Source organism: Trichosurus vulpecula, chromosome 3, assembly GCF_011100635.1.
Source record: "Trichosurus vulpecula isolate mTriVul1 chromosome 3, mTriVul1.pri, whole genome shotgun sequence".
NCBI lineage: Eukaryota > Metazoa > Chordata > Mammalia > Diprotodontia > Phalangeridae > Trichosurus > Trichosurus vulpecula.
In genome coordinates this window covers 124383693-124404243 of record NC_050575.1, presented here as the reverse complement: position 1 = coordinate 124404243, position 20551 = coordinate 124383693, and the positions used below count along the sequence as shown (strand labels likewise).

At 38.4% G+C, this 20551-nt stretch overlaps 1 protein-coding gene across 1 annotated transcript in view; it reads left to right on the top strand.

Moving 5' to 3' along the window:
* GGTA1 (glycoprotein alpha-galactosyltransferase 1 (inactive)) overlaps positions 1 to 20551 on the top strand; it is a 117905-nt gene that overhangs the window by 53014 nt on the left and 44340 nt on the right. The window contains exon 2 of the mRNA XM_036752013.1: positions 16019 to 16107. Coding sequence (XP_036607908.1) covers positions 16019 to 16107 — 89 coding nt within the window. The remainder of the gene's footprint in view (positions 1 to 16018; positions 16108 to 20551) is intronic.

The window sequence follows — 20551 nt, the reverse complement described above, 5'->3', positions numbered from 1 at the left end:
CCAATCTAATAGGTATGAGGTAGTACCTCAGAATTGTTTTAATTTGCATTTCTTCAGTCAATAGTTACTTAGAGCATTTTTTCACATGGCTATAGATAGCTTTGGTTACTTCATCTGAACACTGTTCATATTTTTTGACCATTTATCAATTGAGGAATGGCTCTTATTTTTATAAATTCAACTCAGTTCTCTATATGTTTGAGAAATGAGGCCTTTATCAGAGAAACTTGCTTCAAAGTTTTTTTCAGTTACTACTGCTAACTGTATTTCCCTCCATCCTATTTCCCCCACTCAGTTTATTCTATCTTCTCTCTCCTTTCATCCTATCTCTTCTCAAAAGTGTTTTTGCTTCTGACTCCCCCTCCCCCAGCCTGTCTTCCTTTCTATCACCCCCTCCCCATACCCACCCACCCCCCCCACCACACACCTTTTTCTTATCCCTGCTACTTTCCTGTAGGGTAAGATGGACTTATAACCAATGGAGTGTGTATGTTATTTCATCTTTGAGCCAGTTCTAATGAGAGTAAGGTTCACTCACTTCCCCCACCACCACCTCCCACATCCTCCCCTCCAATGTAAAAGATTTTTCTTGCTTCTTTTGTATGAGATAATTTGCCCCATTCTGCTTTTCCTTTTCCCTTTCTCTTAGGTGGTGATTGGTGGATTCTTTCAATTTCCATTTTACCCTCTGGTTCTTGAAGATCAGGGCAGTTTTTCTTCATAATTTCTTGAAAGATTTTGTCCAGGCTTTTTTTTTTTTTGATCATTGCTTTCAGGTAGTTCAATAATTCTTAAATTATCTCTCCTGAATTCATTTTTCCAGGTCAGTTGTTTTTCCAATGAGAAATTTCAAATTTTCTTTTTTTTTCTTCTCTTCATTTTATTTTATTATATCTTGATGTCTCATGGAATCATTAGCTTCCACTTGCCTTGTTTTTATTTTTAAAGAATTATTTTTTTTCAGTGAGCTTTTGTACCTCCTTTTCCATTTGGCCAATTCTAATTTTTAAGAAGTTATTTTCTTCAGTGAATTTTTGTATATCTTTTCCCATTTTCTTTATTTTTTTTAAACCAAGCAATTAACTCTTTTTTCATAATTCTCTTGCATTACCCTTGTTTCTTTTCCCAATTTTTCCTCTACTTCTCTAATTTGCTTTTTAAAATCCTTTTTAAGTTCTTTTTGGGCCTGAGACCAAATTACATTTTTCTTTGAGGCTTCACATGTAGCTATTTTAACACTGTTGTTCTCATCTAAGTTTGAGCCTTGATCCTCTCCAGCACCATAGTAACTTTCTATAGTGAAGCTCCTTCTTTGTTTTTTGCTCATTTTTTTCTGACTATTTTGTGATAATATTTTTATGTGAGAGTTGGGCTTTGCTCCTGCACTGTCCCAAGCTTCTTGTGCTGGAGCTTAGGGCCTTGCTGCTTGCTTTTACCAGAAGGGACACTTTCCTGTTGGCCTGCCTTGGGTATGAGGTTTTGCTGCTGGCCTTGGGACCTTGCTGCTAGGTTGTTATGGAGGCAGAGCCTTTCTGTTGCCTGGCCCTGGGAGAGGGATCTCACTGTTACTTGGCCCCAGGGGTGTGTGGTCTCTCTGCTGACCAGCAATGGGGGTGAGGCCTAACTGGTGGCCTGTGTTGGAGGTGGGGCTCCTGTGGTGGGGCCTTGCTGTACTGCATAGACCACTTGCTTGTCTCCAGGGCTGTTGGCTTGCAGGAGGCCAGGGCCTTGCTGATGGATTGCGCAGAGGCTTGGAGCCTAGTTGCAGACCCTCTGGCTGCTGCAGCTCCCCTCCCACCCCAGTGAGACAAACCTTTCCTGCTGAGTTCCTAAGCTACTTCCCTACTCCTAAATCAGTTTTGAGGAAGCTTTCAAGTTGCTTGGAGGGGAATTTGGGAGGGAATCTGGAAGTGCCTACCTCACTCTGCCATCTTGGCACAGGAATTGTCTGCTTCCCCTCTTGGAGGCATTGACAATTCATTTAACTTATAGTTTAGGTGGTGGCATTGTAATGGTCTCTGTCTTTTTATCCTTGCACTGCTGTTGGCATGTAAACTATTGTTAGAATGTAAGCTCCTTTGGGGCAGGAACTTTTTTCTCTTTTTGCTGTATCCCCAGAGCTTAGCTCATGAGCACTGTAAGAAAAGAAGACAAAGAGTCTCATGAAATGATGTTTCTTGTTGCTTTTGGTTGGGCCCACAGGGAAACTAAATCTGCCCTCTCCTCTAGGGCCTGGAAAAGAAGTTGGTTTGCGTGGTTATGTTGAACAAGACTAGTGAGCGGTAGAGCTGAGACTAGAACCCCCATCACCTGCCTCCCAGCTCTTTCTAGTACACCATTATGTGATTATCCCGAGTAGATTTCCACTTCCTAGAATCACCAGTTAGTTGTTCTGTTTAGAGAATAGGCTGAGGAGATTGAAAGCAAGAGTTTTGAATTCTTTGGTGTAGTTGCTCTAATCCATTGCTGGTGTCCTTACCTATTCACCCCAGGAAAAAGAATAGAGTTGGCATTATTTGTGCTTTTGTTGTAGTGTTTTTGTAGTCACTGTGTGAATGAGCTATGGTTTCTGTGAGTATCTTAGTTTTTCCTCCATTTCACTTAGTTGTGAATTCTAGCAGGTCGCTACCCTTTTCAACTCAATAGGTATTTATAAAGCATTTATCCCATATGGAAGGTCCTGTTAGGCCCTAGGAGAACCCGAGTAGAAAGGTGAGTGCTGTGGTGGATAGAGTGTTAGATTGGGAGTCGGGAAAACTTGGGTCAAAGTCTAATTCTGACACTTAGTGAACGACTATGGGCAAATCATTTAATCTGAGTCTCCCTTTTCTCATCTGTGAAGTAAGGATAATAGTATCTTACAGATTTGTTGTGAGGCTCGTGTGAAGTACTTTGCATACCTTTCATGCTATATTAATGCCCTTTGTTATTATTAATCTTATGGTTTATAGTAGAAAAAAGATATACCCAATTTATAACATAAAATAGAGGCAGGTAGGTGGCACAATGGGTCAAGAGCTAGACCTGGAGACAGGAATACCTGAGTTCAAATCCGGCCTCGGATATCAGCTATGTGATCCTGGATAAGTCACTTAACTTCTGTCTGTCTTGTTCTCCTCATTTATAAAATGAAGATAATATCACCTACTTCCCCAGGGATTTTTGTGAGGATAAAATTACTTTGCAAAGTTTAAAATGCTACAGAAATGCTATTTCATAACAACAATTAGAAGCCCATAAAAAGATGCAAATAAAATGCTATGAGGGATTTTCATGGGAACAAGTGCTGTCTTTGTAGAGTTGGCAAAAGCTTCGTAGAGGAGTTAGTTTCAGAGTCTTGGAGGATGAATAGGATTGTAACAAGTATTGGGGGGAAGTGTTTCAGGGAAAGAGAAAGGAGAGGGGGATCCTTTGGGGAACTGTGAAACAGCCAGGTTTAGTTGAGAGAGCATTGGATTCAGAGTTAAAGGACCTGGGTTCATACCTCAGCTCTGTTTCTTATCACCTTTGTGATATGAGATGATTCTCTTACCTTCTATGGGTTTATCACTAGTAAAATCGGACTACAAGACTTCTAAAGTTTCTTCCTTGGTCTAAATCTTATGATCCTTTGGCTTGAGCAGAATTACACATTTCCAAGTGTTTTTCTGCCAACTAGACAAGATGATCAACAGGCTATCAGCTGTCAGAACTGAGGCAATCTTGAAAATTGTGAAAGGTCCCCGCTCCAAGTTGGCTGCCAAGTACCTAATTGTCTTCCAGGAAAAAATGGGAATGTGTTTCTTAAGATATGTTCTCTGCCAAGACTCTGAAGAGCCAGTGATATATGTTGTCTCTGAGGCTTGGAATACAGAAGTGGAGAACTCACAGATTCAACCAACACCATTCTGAAATGCTTTGCTATCGGAAACAAGATTGAATCTTTCAGGAAATATTCTCAGTTTTAAGCCTCAAACAAAAACAGCCTTTAGGTTCAGCAAAAACCGGTATAGCAAGCATTTTGTCATGACAGTCAGAAAAAAAGTTTATTTTAAATGTTGCCTTTCAAATATCAGCTTTTTAAAACAATTTTTAAACAAATGTTCAGTTTGGCTGAGAAGTATCACGTCAATCTGATCCTGTCTCTCCTCGACGAAAATTTCAAGTGTCTCCAGCGTGTGGGGCCTTGGCTTAGTTTTCTTTTTCCTACTGCTCGTTTCTAAGAATAAATGTTCTCATACAACTTGATAAGAGATACAATTTCAATTCAGCCACTTTGAATTCACTACTGTGTGTAAAATCCTGTGCCAATCTAGTGGCCAAATTGCAAATAACTGATAAACGGAGAGAGAAGCACTTTGGTATAATTAATAGAGGGCTGGTGGCAAAGGCAAGGAAACCTTCGTTCATACCCAGCCCTGGGCAACTCTCGAAGACTGTAAGCTGCAGAGAAGGGGCCAATATGCTTTAGTATAGGGAGTTCTTCTCTAGCTATTCCCTACACTGAAGAAATCACAGTTCTAATAAAAAATAAGCAACAATAAGGTTAAAGGTGGAGACAAAGTTCTGGGAGAAAGTGGAGAGAGAAGAGATGGCTTTCACCAGGCATTGTTGGCTTCATGGAGGAGGTGGTGTAAGGATTAGATCTTGATGGAAGAGAGAGCCTCCAATAGATGAAGTTAGGATGAAAGTTCATTCCAGGCAAGCAGAGGGGTGTGAGCAAAGGCCCAGAGATAGGAGAAAGAAAGCTAGATGAAAACCAGATTTTCAGTAGAAGACAATGAGGTTACCAAGATCTTGGTGTAAACTGCTTAGCACAGTGCCTGGCATATAACAGGGGGTTTAATAAATGACTATGAATTTTTATGGATTGGTTGGAAATGCCACATTTTTCAGACTCCAGCAGTACTGGATTATAGGATCATATTTTCAGAGATAAAAGGCACCTTTGAGATACAATTGATCAGCTCCTTCATTTCATAGATTAGGAAGTTGAGGCTGAGAGAGGTTAAGAGATTTTCCCAAGGTTACACAGCTAGAAGTATCTGAGGTGGGATTTGAATCCGTCTTCCTGACTTCCCTTCCCCCCCACTTCCACTGTTCTTCATTTTTACTTGTCTTGCATTGTCTTGTATTTATCATAGTTTCCTTTGCACTCTCCCATTCCAGAACAGATCATTCTGTGTTTTGTGAGTTTATGAGAGAGAGAGAGAGAGAGAGAGAGAGAGGTGGGGGGAGCTGTTTTGTTTTTTCTCCTTGGCAGTAGGACTTGATATTTTAAACTTTGGAAGCACTAAAAGATGAATAGAATGTGGTTTTTGTAAGTTTACCTCATTTGACAGTTCTTTTGTACAGTTCCCAAAGTAGCCTGAAAGAGGTCATGATCAAATCTCAAGTCGGCTTTCTCATCTAATGAAGTGCCAAGACCTTGCCCTGCAGGAGTCACATTTGAATAGATAGTAAAAGTTATTACAAAATTGGTTCCAGACAAAGGTAACAAGAAGTCTAGGCTTTCTCTAAGATACTGAGGGAGACACTAGATATCACTAATTAAGTGAATAGGGGTTAAGTCTAGCACCCTGTCTACCATATTCGGAGGTGATAGTCAACAAGCATTTATTTAGACAACTATGTGTCAGGCACAGTGCTTAGCATTAGTAATACAAAAAAAAGGACAAAAGACAGTCCCCTCTCCCTGAGGAGCTCACTGTCTGATGAGGGGGAGAGACAACGAGCAAACAACTGTGTGCATTAAGGAGAATCAGGAAAGGCTTCTTGTAGAAGATGGGATTTTAGTTGGAACTTGAAGGAATGGGGGCCAGCCAGTGAAAATACCCAGATGGAGTGTCTTTTTCAAGCAGCAGCACAGAGACCAATATAACTAGATAGCAGAATACATGGGAGTGAGTAAGGTGTAAAAACTGCAAAGTAGGAGGGGACCAAGTTAGGAAAGGCTTTGAATGCCAAACCACATTTTCTATTTGATTTGGGAAGTGATAGAAAGCCACTGGAGCTTACTGAAGGGCACAGCCCATAGGGAGCATCATGATTCTGTCTCTCATTGACATAATGCTTTCCAGTTTATAAAATGTTTTGAAGCCATTGTCTCATTTCTTCCCCACTACAGTCGTATGGTGCATTAATATTGTCACGTCCATTTTATAGAAGAGAAGCAAAGGATCTTGCCTCAAATTCCTATAGCTAGGAGGTGACCAAAAGTTGGAATTTGAACCCAGAATTTCCAAAAGTCCAGAGCTCTTTCAACTACTGTACACCTCAGTACAGAAGGGAAAAAAAAGAGCAAATCACTCAAAAGAACAAAATCACTTCTTGAAAACTTTGAATCTGATGGGAAAACAACTCCTCTTCCTGCACCCCCAACTCCCCAATATGGGCAGGGCAGGACCCTACTATACTGTATAAAGACGGTATCTCACATATTTCTTCCTTTTGACATACACATTTATGTTTGTATACTCCATTAGTATCAGCTGTGTATGGCCTGGATTACAGTAAGCATTTGTGTGCCCTCAGTCCAAGGAGCACTTAAGAATGAAAAATGTAAGAATTTCCAAGTCATTTTATCCTCCCAAAGTTCCCATAATGTTGATGCATTATCAGTAGAACTTGGTGCTTTAATTTCCTTTTTAGGAGAAGTGATAAATTACACTAAGTAATCCATTCTTTTTTTTCCCCTTCAATCTTTGTTGGGGGTAGGAGGAGACTAAGTCTCCGAATCTCACCTAGGGTGAAGTACAGTAGCCCCCACTCATGGACCAGTCCCAATACTGACTGGCACAGAAGTTTATCTGTTCCACTTTCTTGACTTAGGCTGGTTCACCCCATCATAAGTCTTCTGGTGGCCCTTCACACTCACAGCCCCTGCCATGTTTGTGCCGATATAGTACTTTAGTCCTACTGCAGCTGAGAACTCCTGAACTCAAGCAATCCACCAGCCTGAGCCTCTCCCAGAAGCAGGGATTACGGGTGTGGGCCACCATGCCTGGCAGGGCTGCCTTTCAATAGAGATCTTCATTCACTTATCCTCCTTATAATTCTGTTTCCTACAGGGCTCAGTCTCATACCTTTGGCCTCATTATTACCATACATTAGGCACTGAGAAGTTGGCCCAGACATGGCAGACATTGAATTAGCAGTCTCTAAAATCCTTCCCAACTCTTCAATATTTTGTTACATACAATCTGTGATTTATGTTAACATCATAAACGTTATACTAATATAATAAAATTTGTTCAATCGTGTCCAACTCTTTGTGACCCCATTTGGGGTTTTCTTGACAGTGATACTAGAGTGGTTTGCCATTTCCTTCTCCAGCTCATTTTACAGATGAATCAACTAAGGCAAACAGGGTTAAAGGACTTGCCTGGGATCACACCAGTAGTAAGTGAGGCCAGATTTGAACTTTGGAGGCTGGGTCTCACTGACTCCAGGTCTAGCACTCTATCCACTAGGCACCTACCTGCCCCATATAGTAAAATTATAAGAGCTTAATAAATGAGCTCAATCTGTCAGTATATTAACAGGAGTTCTCAGCGGTCTTGTACTTATGCTTATCATTTGTCTAGCACCTCCGGCTCCCAAGCATTACCATTTACATGTCCCCTAGTCATCTCCAATTCTGAGTCCTCCAAACCAGCTTCATCTCTTGCTTCCCTATTTCTGTGCTATCATATTATTTCCTATTCAGAGGGGCTGGCTGGAGACCTTTTACATGTATACATTTTTTAATTTGACATTTATTCCTTTCTCCCTTCCACACAGACAGTGCGGTGGAAAGAAGACAGGATTTCGGATTGTATAACCTTGGTTTAAATCCTGGCCCTTTACTTCCTACCTGTCTGACTTTGGGCAGTCATTTAACCTTAGTTGGATTGGGTGATTTTTGAGATGCCTCCCAGCTCTAAAACTATGCTCCTGTAATCCCACTCTTTCCAAATGCACAACCAGTGGGAGTTTGAGACCTGAGAACTAGCCTCATTGGACTTTTAGGTTAATTTCCTGTGACTCTCTTGCATGTTAGACTGTTAATTTCTAACCTGGTCATCTTGCTCCTCCCCAACATATCTTATGCTTTCCTCTCCCTGTGTCATTTTTAATTGATCCCTCTGTGTAGAATGGCTTTCCTTAGTCTACTCCTCCTTCCCAGTATGACAGTCAAAAAATCCTAAGACGATAACAACAGATGGTCATTTTACTGTCTTCTATTCTTCCCTGGTCATAACATTTTAAGAAAGAAATTAACAAACACCTAGGTGGTGTAGTGGTTAGAGCTTTGGGCTGGGAGTCATGAAGACCTGGGTTAGCCTTAGATACTTAATGGCTGTGTGACCCTGGGCAAATCAGTTAACCTCAATTTCTTTCCCTGTAAGTGGGGATAATAACAGCAGTACCTGTTACTACAAAGATCAAATGAGATAATATTTGTAAAAAGTTTTTAGGACACTACCTAGCACATGGTAGGTACTCTATAAATGTTTATTTTTTTTTCTTCTCTCCTGCATCCCTAAACTGCCATACAATGAGGGTACCGGAGACCATAACCTAGGACCTCTTAAGGAAACTGATGACATTCAGCCTGGAAATTAGACTTAAGGGTTTATGACAGCTATCTTCAAGTATTTGAAGGGCTGTGATGTGAAAGAGGAATCCAACTAGTTGTACTTGGCTCTAGAAGGTAGAAGAACAAACAATGGGAAAAAAAGTTAAAAGCAAAAGCCTTGATCTTCATGTTAAAAAAGAGGTTTGTAATGATTAAAATTGTGCCCAAGTAAATAGGTTCCCTGAGGTAATGGAACTTCCATCCTTGGAGGTCTTCAAGCAGAGGCTGAATTAAAACTTGCTGTGGAAATTATGGGTGGTTGGCATACGTTGGACTAGTTAACTTTAGAAGTTTCTTGTAACTCTAAAATTGTGTGATTCGAGGTTAGCTCAAATGCTATCTCCATAATGAAGCCTTATTTTACTCCCTGTACCTGAGTATGATTTCTCCTTTGGAGAGAACTGGATTCAGTTACCAAAAAATATAGACATAATGGACTCATGATCAGGAATGAAATGCACTCCATAAGGGCAGACAAAATATTTACCTAAAGTCTTGTCCATAGGATTAGGAGTTTTTCAAACAGAAAAGAGAGAGGAAGGAAGAAAATTGTTCAAGAGTATCTTCCAAGTTAGATACATGTGCCATAGAAGATAGCAGGTATAATACAGAAAAAAAGAATATGGTAGAGAGGGTCAATAATTAATGAGAAGAGAGCCTGCAGTTCAGCCCATGACCCAAGATGCCTATCCTCAAATGCACAACATATGAGCAATAAGCAGGATGAACTAGAGTTCCTGATGCAAGGAGGCAGATTTCATTAAGGCTTAGTGAGACGAAGTTCATGGCTGGAAAAGGACTCTAAAGGATAAACCTTATTCAGAAAAGAACTGAGATCCAACAATATGTTGTTTACAAGAAACACATTTGAAACAGAGAAATGCACACAGAGTAAAAATAAGGAGCTAGAGCAGAATCTGTTATGCTTCAGCCGAAGTAAAAAAAAAAGGCATGGGTAGCAACCATAATCTCAGGCAAAGCAAAGGCAAAAATAGATCTAATTAAAAGAGATAAGTAAGGAAATTACATTTTGCTAAAGGATACCATAGCATAGAAAATGAAGTAAAATCAATACTAAACATGCATCAAATGGTATAGAATCAAAAGATTAAAGGAAATGTTAAATGAGTTACAGGAAGAAACAGTAAAATTATACTAGTGGAGGACTTCAACTCTCCCCTCAGAATGATATAAATCAAAAGAAAGAAGTTAAGGAGATGAATAAAATTTTAGAAAAGTTGGATATGATGGACCTCTGGAGAATATTGAATGGGAATAGAAGGGAGCATACCTTTTACTCAGCTCTATATGGCACTTCCACAAAAATTTACCATGTATTAGGGCATGAAGTTAAATTCAATAAAGGACCAAGGCAACACAGATTAAAAATTAATTGGAAACTGAATAATTTAATGCTAAAGAATGAATGGGTCAAAAAAACCCATAGAAACAATAATTTCCTTAAAGAGAATGACAGCAGTGAGATAACGTAACAAAATTTATGGGATGAAGTGAAATCAGTACTTGGGGAAGAAAATTTTTATCTCTAAGCACATCAGTAAAACAGAGAACAGATCAATGAATTGAGCATGCAACTAAAAGAACTAGAAAAAGAGTAAATTAAAAATCCTGAATTAAACAGCAAATTGGAAATCCTGAAAATTAAAGATTAAAGTTTTGAACTAATAAATAAAAGGAGCAAGTTTTATTAAAAAAATAATAAAATAGATAAACCATTGGCTAATTTGGTTTTAAAAAAGAAAGAACAGCAAGTTACCATTATCAAAAATGAAAAGGGTAAATTCACCACCAGTGAAGAGGAAATTATATGCCAATAAATCAAACAACCTAAGTGAAATGGATGAATGTCTACAAAAATATAAATTGCTCAGATTAATAGAAAAGGAAATAGAATATTTCAATAATCCAATCTTAGAAAAAGAAATTGAATAAGCCATCAATGAGCTCCCTAAGAAAAAAATCGCCAGGACCAAGTGGATTCACAAGTGAATTCAACCAAACATTTAAAGAACAATCATTTCCAATATTACATAAACTATTTGGGAAAATAAGCAAGGAAGGATTCCTACCAAATTCTTTTTACATCATAATTACAGTGTTAATACAAAACCAAGAAAAGCAAAAACAGAGAAAGAAAACTAAACCAATTTCCCTAATGAATGTTAATGCAAAATTTTTAAATAAAATATTAGATCAATATATCACAAAGATTATATACTATGACCTGGTGAGATTTATACCAGGAATGCAGGGCTGGTTCCATATTAGGAAAACTATCAGCATAACTGACCATATCAATAACAAAACCAACAGAAATCATATAATTATCTCAATAAATGCAGAAAAAGCTTTTGACAAAATACAACATTCATTCCTATTTTTTTAAAAAAAAACCATTTGAAAACATAGGGATGAATGGAATTTTCCTTAAAATGATAGTATCTATCTAAAACCATCAGCAAGCATTATTTGTAATAGGAATAAGGTAGAAGCCTTCCCAGTAAGATCAGGGGTGAACTAAGGATGTTCAATATCACCACTTTTGTTCAATATTATACTAGAAATGCTAGCTATAGCAATAGAAGAAAAAGAAATTGAAGAAATTAGAATAGGAAATGAGGAAACAAAACTATCACTCTTTGCAGATGATTTAATGGTATCCTTATGAGAATCCTAGAGAATCAACTAAAACACTTGTTTAAATAATGAACTTCAGCAAAGTTGCAAGATATAAAATAAACCCACATAAATCATCAGTATTTCTATATATTACCAACAAAGTCCAGCAGGAAGAGATAGAGATATTTAAAATAACTATAGACAGTATAAAGTACTTGGGAGTTTTCCTGCTGAGACAAACCCAGAAACTATTTGAACACAATTACAAAACACTTTTCACACAAATAAAGTCAGATCTAAACAATTGTAGAAATAATAATTCCTCATGGTTAGGATGAGCCAATATAATAAAAATGGCATTTCTATCTAAATTAATCTACTTATTTGGTGCCATACCAATGAAACTATTAAAGAATTATTCTATAGAACTGGAAAAAATAGTAACAAAATTCATCTAGAAGAACAAAAGGTCAAAAATATCAAGGGAATCAATGAAAAATGTGAAGGAAGGTGGTCTAGCAGCACCAGTCTCAAACTTTATTACAAAGTAGTAATCATGGCAAAGAAACATGGTGGTGGATCATTGGAGTAGATTAGGAACACAATACACAGTAGGAAATGACCATAGTAATCTAATGTTTGATAAATGCAAAGATCCAAGCTTTACAGGGAAGAATTCACTATTTGACAAAAATTTCTGGGAAAACTGTAAAGCAGTTTGGCAGAAATTAGGTATAGACCAATATCTCACACCACATACCAAGATAACATCAAAATAGATACATGATTTAAAAATAGTGATACAAGCAGATTAGGGGAGCAGTGAATACTTTACCTGTCAGATCTGTAGATAAGGGAAGAATTTATGATCAAACAAAAGAAAGAAAACATTACAGCATACAAAATGGATAATTTTAATAAATTAAAGGGTTTTTTGCACAAACAAAACCAATGCAGCCAAGATGAGAAGGAAAGCAGGAAACGGAAAAATTTTGCAGCAAGTTTCTCTGATAAAGGCCTCAAATATATAGAGAATTTATTCAAATTTCTCAAATTATCTCAAATATACAGAGAACTTATTCAAATTTATAAGAATATGAGTTCCCCAGTTCACAAATGGTCAAACAATATGAACAGATAATTTTCAGAAGAAGAAATCAAATCCATCTATAGTCATATTGAGAAATGCTCTGGATCATCATTGATTAGAAAAATGCAAATTAAAACAACTCTAAGGTATCACCTCACACCTCTCAGATTGACTAATATGGCATAAAAAGAAATGATAAATGTTGAAGGGGATGTGGGAAAACTGGGACGTTAATGTACTCTTTGTGAAGTTGTAAAGTGATCCAGCTATTCTGGAGAGCAATTTGGAACTCTGCCCAAAGGGCTAGACCCAGAAATACCTCTACTGGGTCTGTATCCCAAAGAAATCAAAGAAAAGTCAAAATGTCATGTATGTACAAAAGTATTTATAGCAGCTTTTTTTGTGATGGCAATGAATTGGAAGTTAAAAGGATGCCTATCAATTGGGAAATTACTGAACAAGTTGTGACATATGATTGTGATGGAATACTCTTGTGCTATAAGAAATGAAGAGCAGGATGATTTCAGAAAAACCTGGCAAGACTGACATGAACTCATGCAAAGTGAAGTGAGCAGATCCAGGGGATCATTGTACACAGTAACAGCAATATTGTGTGGTGACTTAGCTATTTTCAGCCATACAATGATCCAAGCCTATTCTGAAGGACGTATGATAAAAAATGCTATCCACCTCCAGAGAAAGAACTGATGGAGTCTAAATGCAAATTGAAGCATATTTTTAAATTTTTTTCTTTCTTTTTACTTTTTTTCCTTTCCTTTTTTTTGTTCTGTGTTCTCTTTTGCAATACAGCTAATATGGACATATGTTTTGCATGACTGCACATGCATAATCTATATTAAGGTGCTTGTCTTCTTGAGAGAAAAAGGAGAGAATTTCGGAACTCAAATTTTAATGTTAAAATTATTTTTAAATGTAATTGAGAAAAAATAAAATAAAAATGGCTTAATATTGTACAGCAGCAGCGTCAAACTCAAATACAAACCGGGGGCCACTAAATTATCAATATGGATCCCTGTAGCCTTATATTGACTTAGGTAACCACATAAACATTATCTGTTTCATTTTATTTTTTATTTATTTTTGTTGAATATTTCCCAATCACATTTTTTTCTGGTTTGAATTGTGGGCTGGGCCATGTGTTTGACATCTCTTTGTACAGTATATTCTGAAGTAGATTCACATAACAGGGATCTTATTAAACCCACAGAGAAAAAGCATGGTAGAGAATATTTAAGGGAGGATCGATGGAAAGAGACAGAGAAGTTGATATTCACTGTGCCATAGACCACTTTTGAGAGAAGAAATGAAACAACTAGTATGGAAAATAACAATAAAAATAGGCTTTAGGTAATGCTTTAGGGTTTGCAAATTACTCTATATGTTATCTCATTTGATCCTCACAACTTGGTGAGGTTAGTGCCAAATCTCCATTTTACAGATGAGGAAACAGAGTAAATTCTGTAGTGACTTGCCCAGGGTCGCACAGCTATTAAGTGGCTGCAGCAAGGTTTGAACACAAGTCTTCCTGACTCCAGATCTAGTGCTCTCTCCACTCCACCACCCAAATTGGATGGCAAGCTTGGTATTGAAGCACGACTTAGTGATATAGGACTACAAATGTCTAGAAATCTGCTGGCACAGTCTCTTGGTCAAAAGCAAAACAGCTGAAATGTTCTTACCTTGCCTTGAGAATTTTATTCTTCTGATGGTGGACAAAACTATGGAGAGTTGCTGTGGTGGACCTTACTTTGTTCCCCCAAAAAGGAGCTAGCTGCTGAAATAGAAATGAAGGGAATCATGGAGAGAAGTCAACATTCCATTCATAATTCATGGTAGAGAAGGTGAGGAAAGCTGGGGATAGTCTAACTGATGCCATAGAATATAGGAGAGTAGATTTAAAGGAATCTTCAGGGGAAAAATAGACAGGACCCCATGATCTCAAGTTTTACAGGAAAAGTTGGAAAGATGTCAAAAATGAAATTCTAAATACATAAGTAGAAATGATTCTGATGAGAATGAAAAAGGGATGTTGCTGAAACAGACTGATGTGAACACACAGAGATGGAGACATCTCAAATTTTACAACTCGTAGAAGATGGGAGCAAGGACAAGTGATGATTATGGACACATACAGAAAAAGAGTCTAGCCCTGTAAAAATAGCATTAGGTACCTAAAGCTCAGAATGAACTTAGACTGGGAAAGAACGTGAATGACAACAAAACAAACAAAAAGGCTTCTTTATAGCTTGGCTGGGGCAACAGTTACTCAAGAAATATATATTAAGTGCCTTCTATGTGCCAGGCACTGTGCTAAGTGCTAGGGATACAAAGAAAGGCAAAAGACCATTCTCTCAAGGAGCTCACAGTTTAATTGAGGAACTCACAGTATGAATGTAAGATCAAAAATGGAATAGAACCAGTGCTCAGGGAGAGCTGATGGGAAAATAATGATTGTATTTCCGTTGGGGTTTTTCCTCTAGCCAAAGATTCTGATCCTTGGACTGATAAAAATAGTTTACAGAGAATCGAAGCCCAAAGTGAGAGAGCAGATGGTGAGAATGCATGGCTGTGCTCAGTACATTCAAGTTACCAAGCCCAGAGAAACTCTTTGGCAGCATACAGTGTTTAGCTCCAGGCATCAAATTTTAGGAAGGATGTTGAAAATTTGGGAATCATCTAAAGAAAGGGACTAGGATAGAGGCCAGACCAGAGGTTCATCAGTTGAAGAAACTAAAGAAATTTAGCCTGATGAAGAGAAGACTTGAGAGGAGCATGCATGATAGCTCTCTTTGATACTTAAAGGGCCTTCCTGGAAGAGGGATTTATATTGTTCTGCTTGGCTCCCAGAGGCAGAATTAGGGACTATGAAGGGAGGGTGAGGAGAGGGGGTGTTAGGAGTGGGGGGGTGGAATATTAAGGCGAATTTAAGATTGATGGAATATGCTTCCTAAGTCACAGGGAATAGGGATCTATTAAAAAAGGGCATCAAGAAAGGGTACATGCTTCCTCCATGGTACCTCTCATACCACTCTGGGAAGTCTACATCTTAAAAATATTGCAGAAGAGCTGCTTATGCAGGTCTAGTTTGGACTAGATGAACCCTGAGGACCCTTTCTGCTCTGAAATTCTGTGAACTTTCTTTAAGACCATTGTAATTTACTCCTTGATGACTCTTCCCTCTACTGAATGGTGTATAACTAAGAATAATGGCAAGCATTTACATAGTGCTTTACATTGGCGAAGCACTTAACTAATATTACTTCATTTTATCCTTACAACCACTCTGAGAGGTACATGCTGAGGCAGGCGGTGGTTAAGGGACTAGCCCAGGGTCACACATATAATGTGTCCAGGACTGGATTTGAACTCAGGCATTCCTGACTCCAGGTCCAGTGGGTTATCCACTGTCTGTATTCAGTTCCACAAATCTTTACTCGGTGTCTACTATCAGAAAGGCTGTATGCTAGACACTTATGGGATACAAAGAAGGCACAACCTTTGGTTTTTTTCCCCATGATGCACACCTTTGAACTCTCTGAATTATCAGGCAACCTTTGAATTGTAGATTAATGCATTAATGCTTCATTTGTGCCGAGAGATAGACATACCAGGTTTTAGTCTGGTCCGTTAAATGATCTGTAATTTCTTCTTTTTTCCTTCCCTCCCAGGAGAGAATAATGATCTCCAAAGGAAAAATCATTCTATTTCTGCTGATTTTATTAACTGCGCTGGTGGTGCTCTGGGGATATAATAACAGGTAACTCTGAATCATCAGTAGATGCAACTGGTGCTTTTGCCCTTCTGTGGTTTCTCTGCTGAAAAAGAAAATGAGAATGGGCAGCAACATGTGATCAATAAGTAATTCTATTTTTCCCCTTCTCCAGCCCTACCTTTGTCTTTGCACTTGGATCAAGCTTGGTGCCTTTTCTATTTCAGACACAGTGTGGTGTAGTGGCTGAAGTACAACATTACATATTGGAAGATAAGGTCACATCCAGATCTTACCACTTACTAGTTTGGTGACCTTGGACAAGTCATTTATCCTCCTTGAGCATCCCTTCTGTCATCTGCAAAATAATGGCAATCTCAGATGATCTTTAGATTATAAGATTTCATACCGGAAAGGGAGCTTAGAGTTACTCTAATCTATCCCCTTTATTTTACAGATAAAGAAATTGAAACCCAGATAGGTTAGGTCATTTGCCCAAGGTCTCATTTAGTCCAATCCAACAAGCATTTATTCATTGCCTACTGTATGGAAGGCATGGTCTGTGCTGGAATAAAAAAACCAAAACAACAAAAAAATAGTCTCTGCCCTCCCCTCAAAAAACTTAAATTCTATTACTAGTACTACTACTACTACCACACTACTATTACTACTCCACTACCATGGCTACTAAGGCTACTGCTGCTGCTGCTACTACTACTACTACTACTTCAGTAACTCACATTTCCATAGCTCTTTAAAATTTATTGAATATTCTTCAAACAACCCTATGGAGCATAAGGATTATTATCCCCATTTTAAAGATGGGAATACTGAGGAAGCAGAGCCCATATTCAAACCTGGGTCCTTTGGCTCCAAATCTCACAGGGTATAAAGAAGAAAGCATTTGATAAAATATATCGCCTTAGCTAACATAGTTCTTACTTAATTGATTGCTATAAACTTACTATCTTGTTTTTGTACCTGAGCAATTCTGGTTGGGTCTAGAAACAATGAGGTCTAATTGAAACACCACCCTTTCTTATATGTAAGGTCAGTAACTGAAAAGAAACAAGAAAATTAATCCACTGTGTCGTTTACAAGCCTAAGATGTTTGCAAAGAGGAGTGGCCAGACCTGCTGACTTTCATTGCAAACTAACCTGGACTCCTAATCTCTTATCAGCCATTAATCTGTCTCTGGTTGACCCCTGAGATTCTTGCTGGGAAGTATCTGTTATTGTTGCTACCTGGAAGATAATCATTCTGTGTTTGACAATAAAGTTACCTCTTCCTTCTGGAGGTTTTAGCAGAAGAGATTCCAGTCAAGTAGAAAGAACTACTTGTACATGCCACTAAAAATTATATATATGTAGGCAAGATTATATCACAACATACAGAGGTTGGCAGGTGTGACTGTATAACTACTCTTAGTTACCTTTGCAGGATTGCAAAGAAATAAGGGAAATGTCATGGGATAGGAGAGAACAAATGTTGTCTTGTTCTGCAAAAACAGGAAAGAAGAAAGTAGATTTTACAAGTTATAGTTGAGTGAGTTTGATATCAAACTTGGGAAAAATTCTAGGACAAATTATACAGATGGTTTGTGAGTGCTTAGAATGCAAAACTGATGGTCACAGCTAGCCAGCACAAACTCACTTAGAATAGCTCATGCTAGAATAACCTCATTTCCTTTTTTTCTTAAAGGACTAATTAATTAGTATATCAAAGGGGTGCTGGTAGATAAAATGCATATGGATTTCAGGCAGGCATTTGACAATATCCCTCAACATCCTTATGGACCGTATGCAGAGGTGTGGGCTAGATCATGGAATAGTTGGACACATTCAAAACTGGATGAGTAATTGTACTCAGAGAATGATAATGTATTAGAGTAAGCCTGGAGGGACACCTCTAAGAGCATGCCAGAGCCCTGGGGCCTGAGACATGTAAAACATTTTAACCTATGACTTGGATGAAATGAGATTGTGGATGTAACTATAAAATGCTATATAAATGTAAAGCATTTTTATTAGTAATGATATGCCATTATTATGTTAATATCATAGATATCGAATTTGGTTAACAGTGAGAGGAAGCTTAGGAATGATAGCTGACTTCCCCCCTCTTAGCTGAGGACTTCACCTCTTATATCACTGAAAAAACTGAACCAGTTCATGGAGAGTTCTTCCTCTTTCCTCCTTCTCCTATCATTCAAACATCACTATTTTCTCCTCTTTTGCCCTTCCTCGTAGGGCAAAAATTCCTCAACATACAACTCTAAGCCTTGCCCTTCCTGTTTTCTCCAACAAACTGTTCCCTCCAACATTGTCTCTGTCTCTTTCTCCCCCCGTACCCCAAGTTCTGTCCTAGGCCCCCCTCTCTTCTTTTATACCATCTGCCTTGGCGGTGTCATCAGCTCCCATGAGTTCCATTTTCTTTTCTATACATATGATTCCCAAATCTACACATGCAGCCTTAGTCTCTATCTTGAACTCTGCTCTCTCATCACCCGCTGCCTTTTAGGTATTTCAAACTATGTACTATAGGCATTTAAAAATCAACATAGCAAGTCCAAAACAACTTATTTCAATCTTTCCCTCCAAATACTCCCCCTTTCCCAATATTCCTTTTATTGGCAAGGCTGCCACTGTCCTCTTAGTCATCCAAGTCTCCAAAATCAGTGTCAGCCTTGAGTCCTCAGTTGCATTCAGCCCACATTTCCACTCTATTGTCAATTCTTGTCTTCTCCATCTTCACATCTTTCACATATGCCTCCTTCTTTCCACTCAGACAGATGCCACCCTGGTGCAGTCTCTCATCACCTCATACCTGGACTTTCCTAGTAGCCTGCTAGTTGGTCTCCCTGCCTCAGTTCTTCCCACTTAAATCCTTCTTATACTTAACCACCAAAGTGATTTTCCTGACGTGCTGCTCTGTGCACATCAGCCTACCTCTCTTTACTTAATAAACTCCATTAGTTTCTAATTACTTCAGAATCAAATATAAGGTTTAATATGAGACTAGCTAGAAAGCTATTATAATATTTTTAGGCAAAAAGTGACAGAGGCTTGACCAAGTTGTAGGAATGAGCGTATAGGTTTGCATCTCCAATAGCTTGCTGCTGTTTTTTCCCCAAGAACTTCTGACATGGCTTCCTTGTCTTGTTCCATCACTGTCTTATATCCCCATCTCAGTCAAAAGCTGAAAGAAAGTAATTCAATCTGTGACTAGATGATTAGATATGATAGACTTAAAGGCCTCTACTTGGGTTTGTATCATTAGCTGAGCAAGTTATCAGGAAGGGTTGACTGGACAGCAGTTTATGTGAAGAGGATCTAAGAATTTTAGTGGGCCTTGAGTTTAATGCGAATCTGTTAGCAATATGGCAGCCCAAAAGGCAAATGTAATTTTCCCCTCCATTAAGAAGTGGAATGACCAGGAAAAGGGGTGCAAGAGCCTCAGTTTGTTTTTCCTGAGTTATGTCTATAGCAGGGCTTCTTAAACTTTTTCCACTCAGGACCCCTTTTACAATTCCACAGCATTGGTTGGCATTGTATGGTATGAGGGCATGTATGGTGCAAACTGCCCATGCTTTGTTTTCAGAACCAAGGCCGCAGTGAAATTTGGTGATGCGACATAGGCAAGCTCTGCCAGAAACACCTCGGATTCATTACACGTTTGATTTTGAATTAATTTTTGGTTGCTGTGCAATTCAGAAACCTTTTACTGTTGCCAAATTTTTCATGACCACATATGGGGTAGCAACCCACAGTTTAAGAAGGGCTGATCTATAGTATGGTGTCTAGTACTAAGCACTACATTTTATGAAAGACATTGACAACCTACACTACCTCCAGAGGAGGACATGATGGATTGACATGCCACGCAAGCATTGGGAAGGAATTGGAAACATGTAACTTAGAAGAGAGAAGACTTATAAAGAATATTTTCATGTATTTCAAGAGCTGTCCTCAGGAAGAGGGATTAGACTCATTCTTCTTGTTCTCAGAGAGCAGAACCAGGAGTGGAACAATGATACAAGTTGGAGAGGGAAAGATTTAGCTTTGATATAAGGAAAACCTTTCTCAGTGGAGTTGGTTGAGTTGAGGTAGAATGATGACTTGTTGAGGGTATTATGGAGAGGATTCCTTTTCCTAGTATCAGTTGAACAAGGTTATCTCTGATATACCTTCCAAGTCTGAGATTTTGGGATTCTATACCATACTGCTGGGCATTTACATTTACTATTTTTTCCTCTTCCCAGAAACATAGAACTGATAAAATGGGGAAAGAGATGTCCCCATGCACATTGTTTTCTTTATTTTTAGTATCACTGCTTGCCTAATAAGATATAACCGATGATTTGTGTAGGGTTTTAAGATAACAAACATTGGTCCCTTTGAACACAATGATAATAAAGTCCCTGGAATTTATTGAGCAGTGAAATGATATGGGTAGGTCTATGCTTTAAACAAATCATTTTGGCAACTGTCT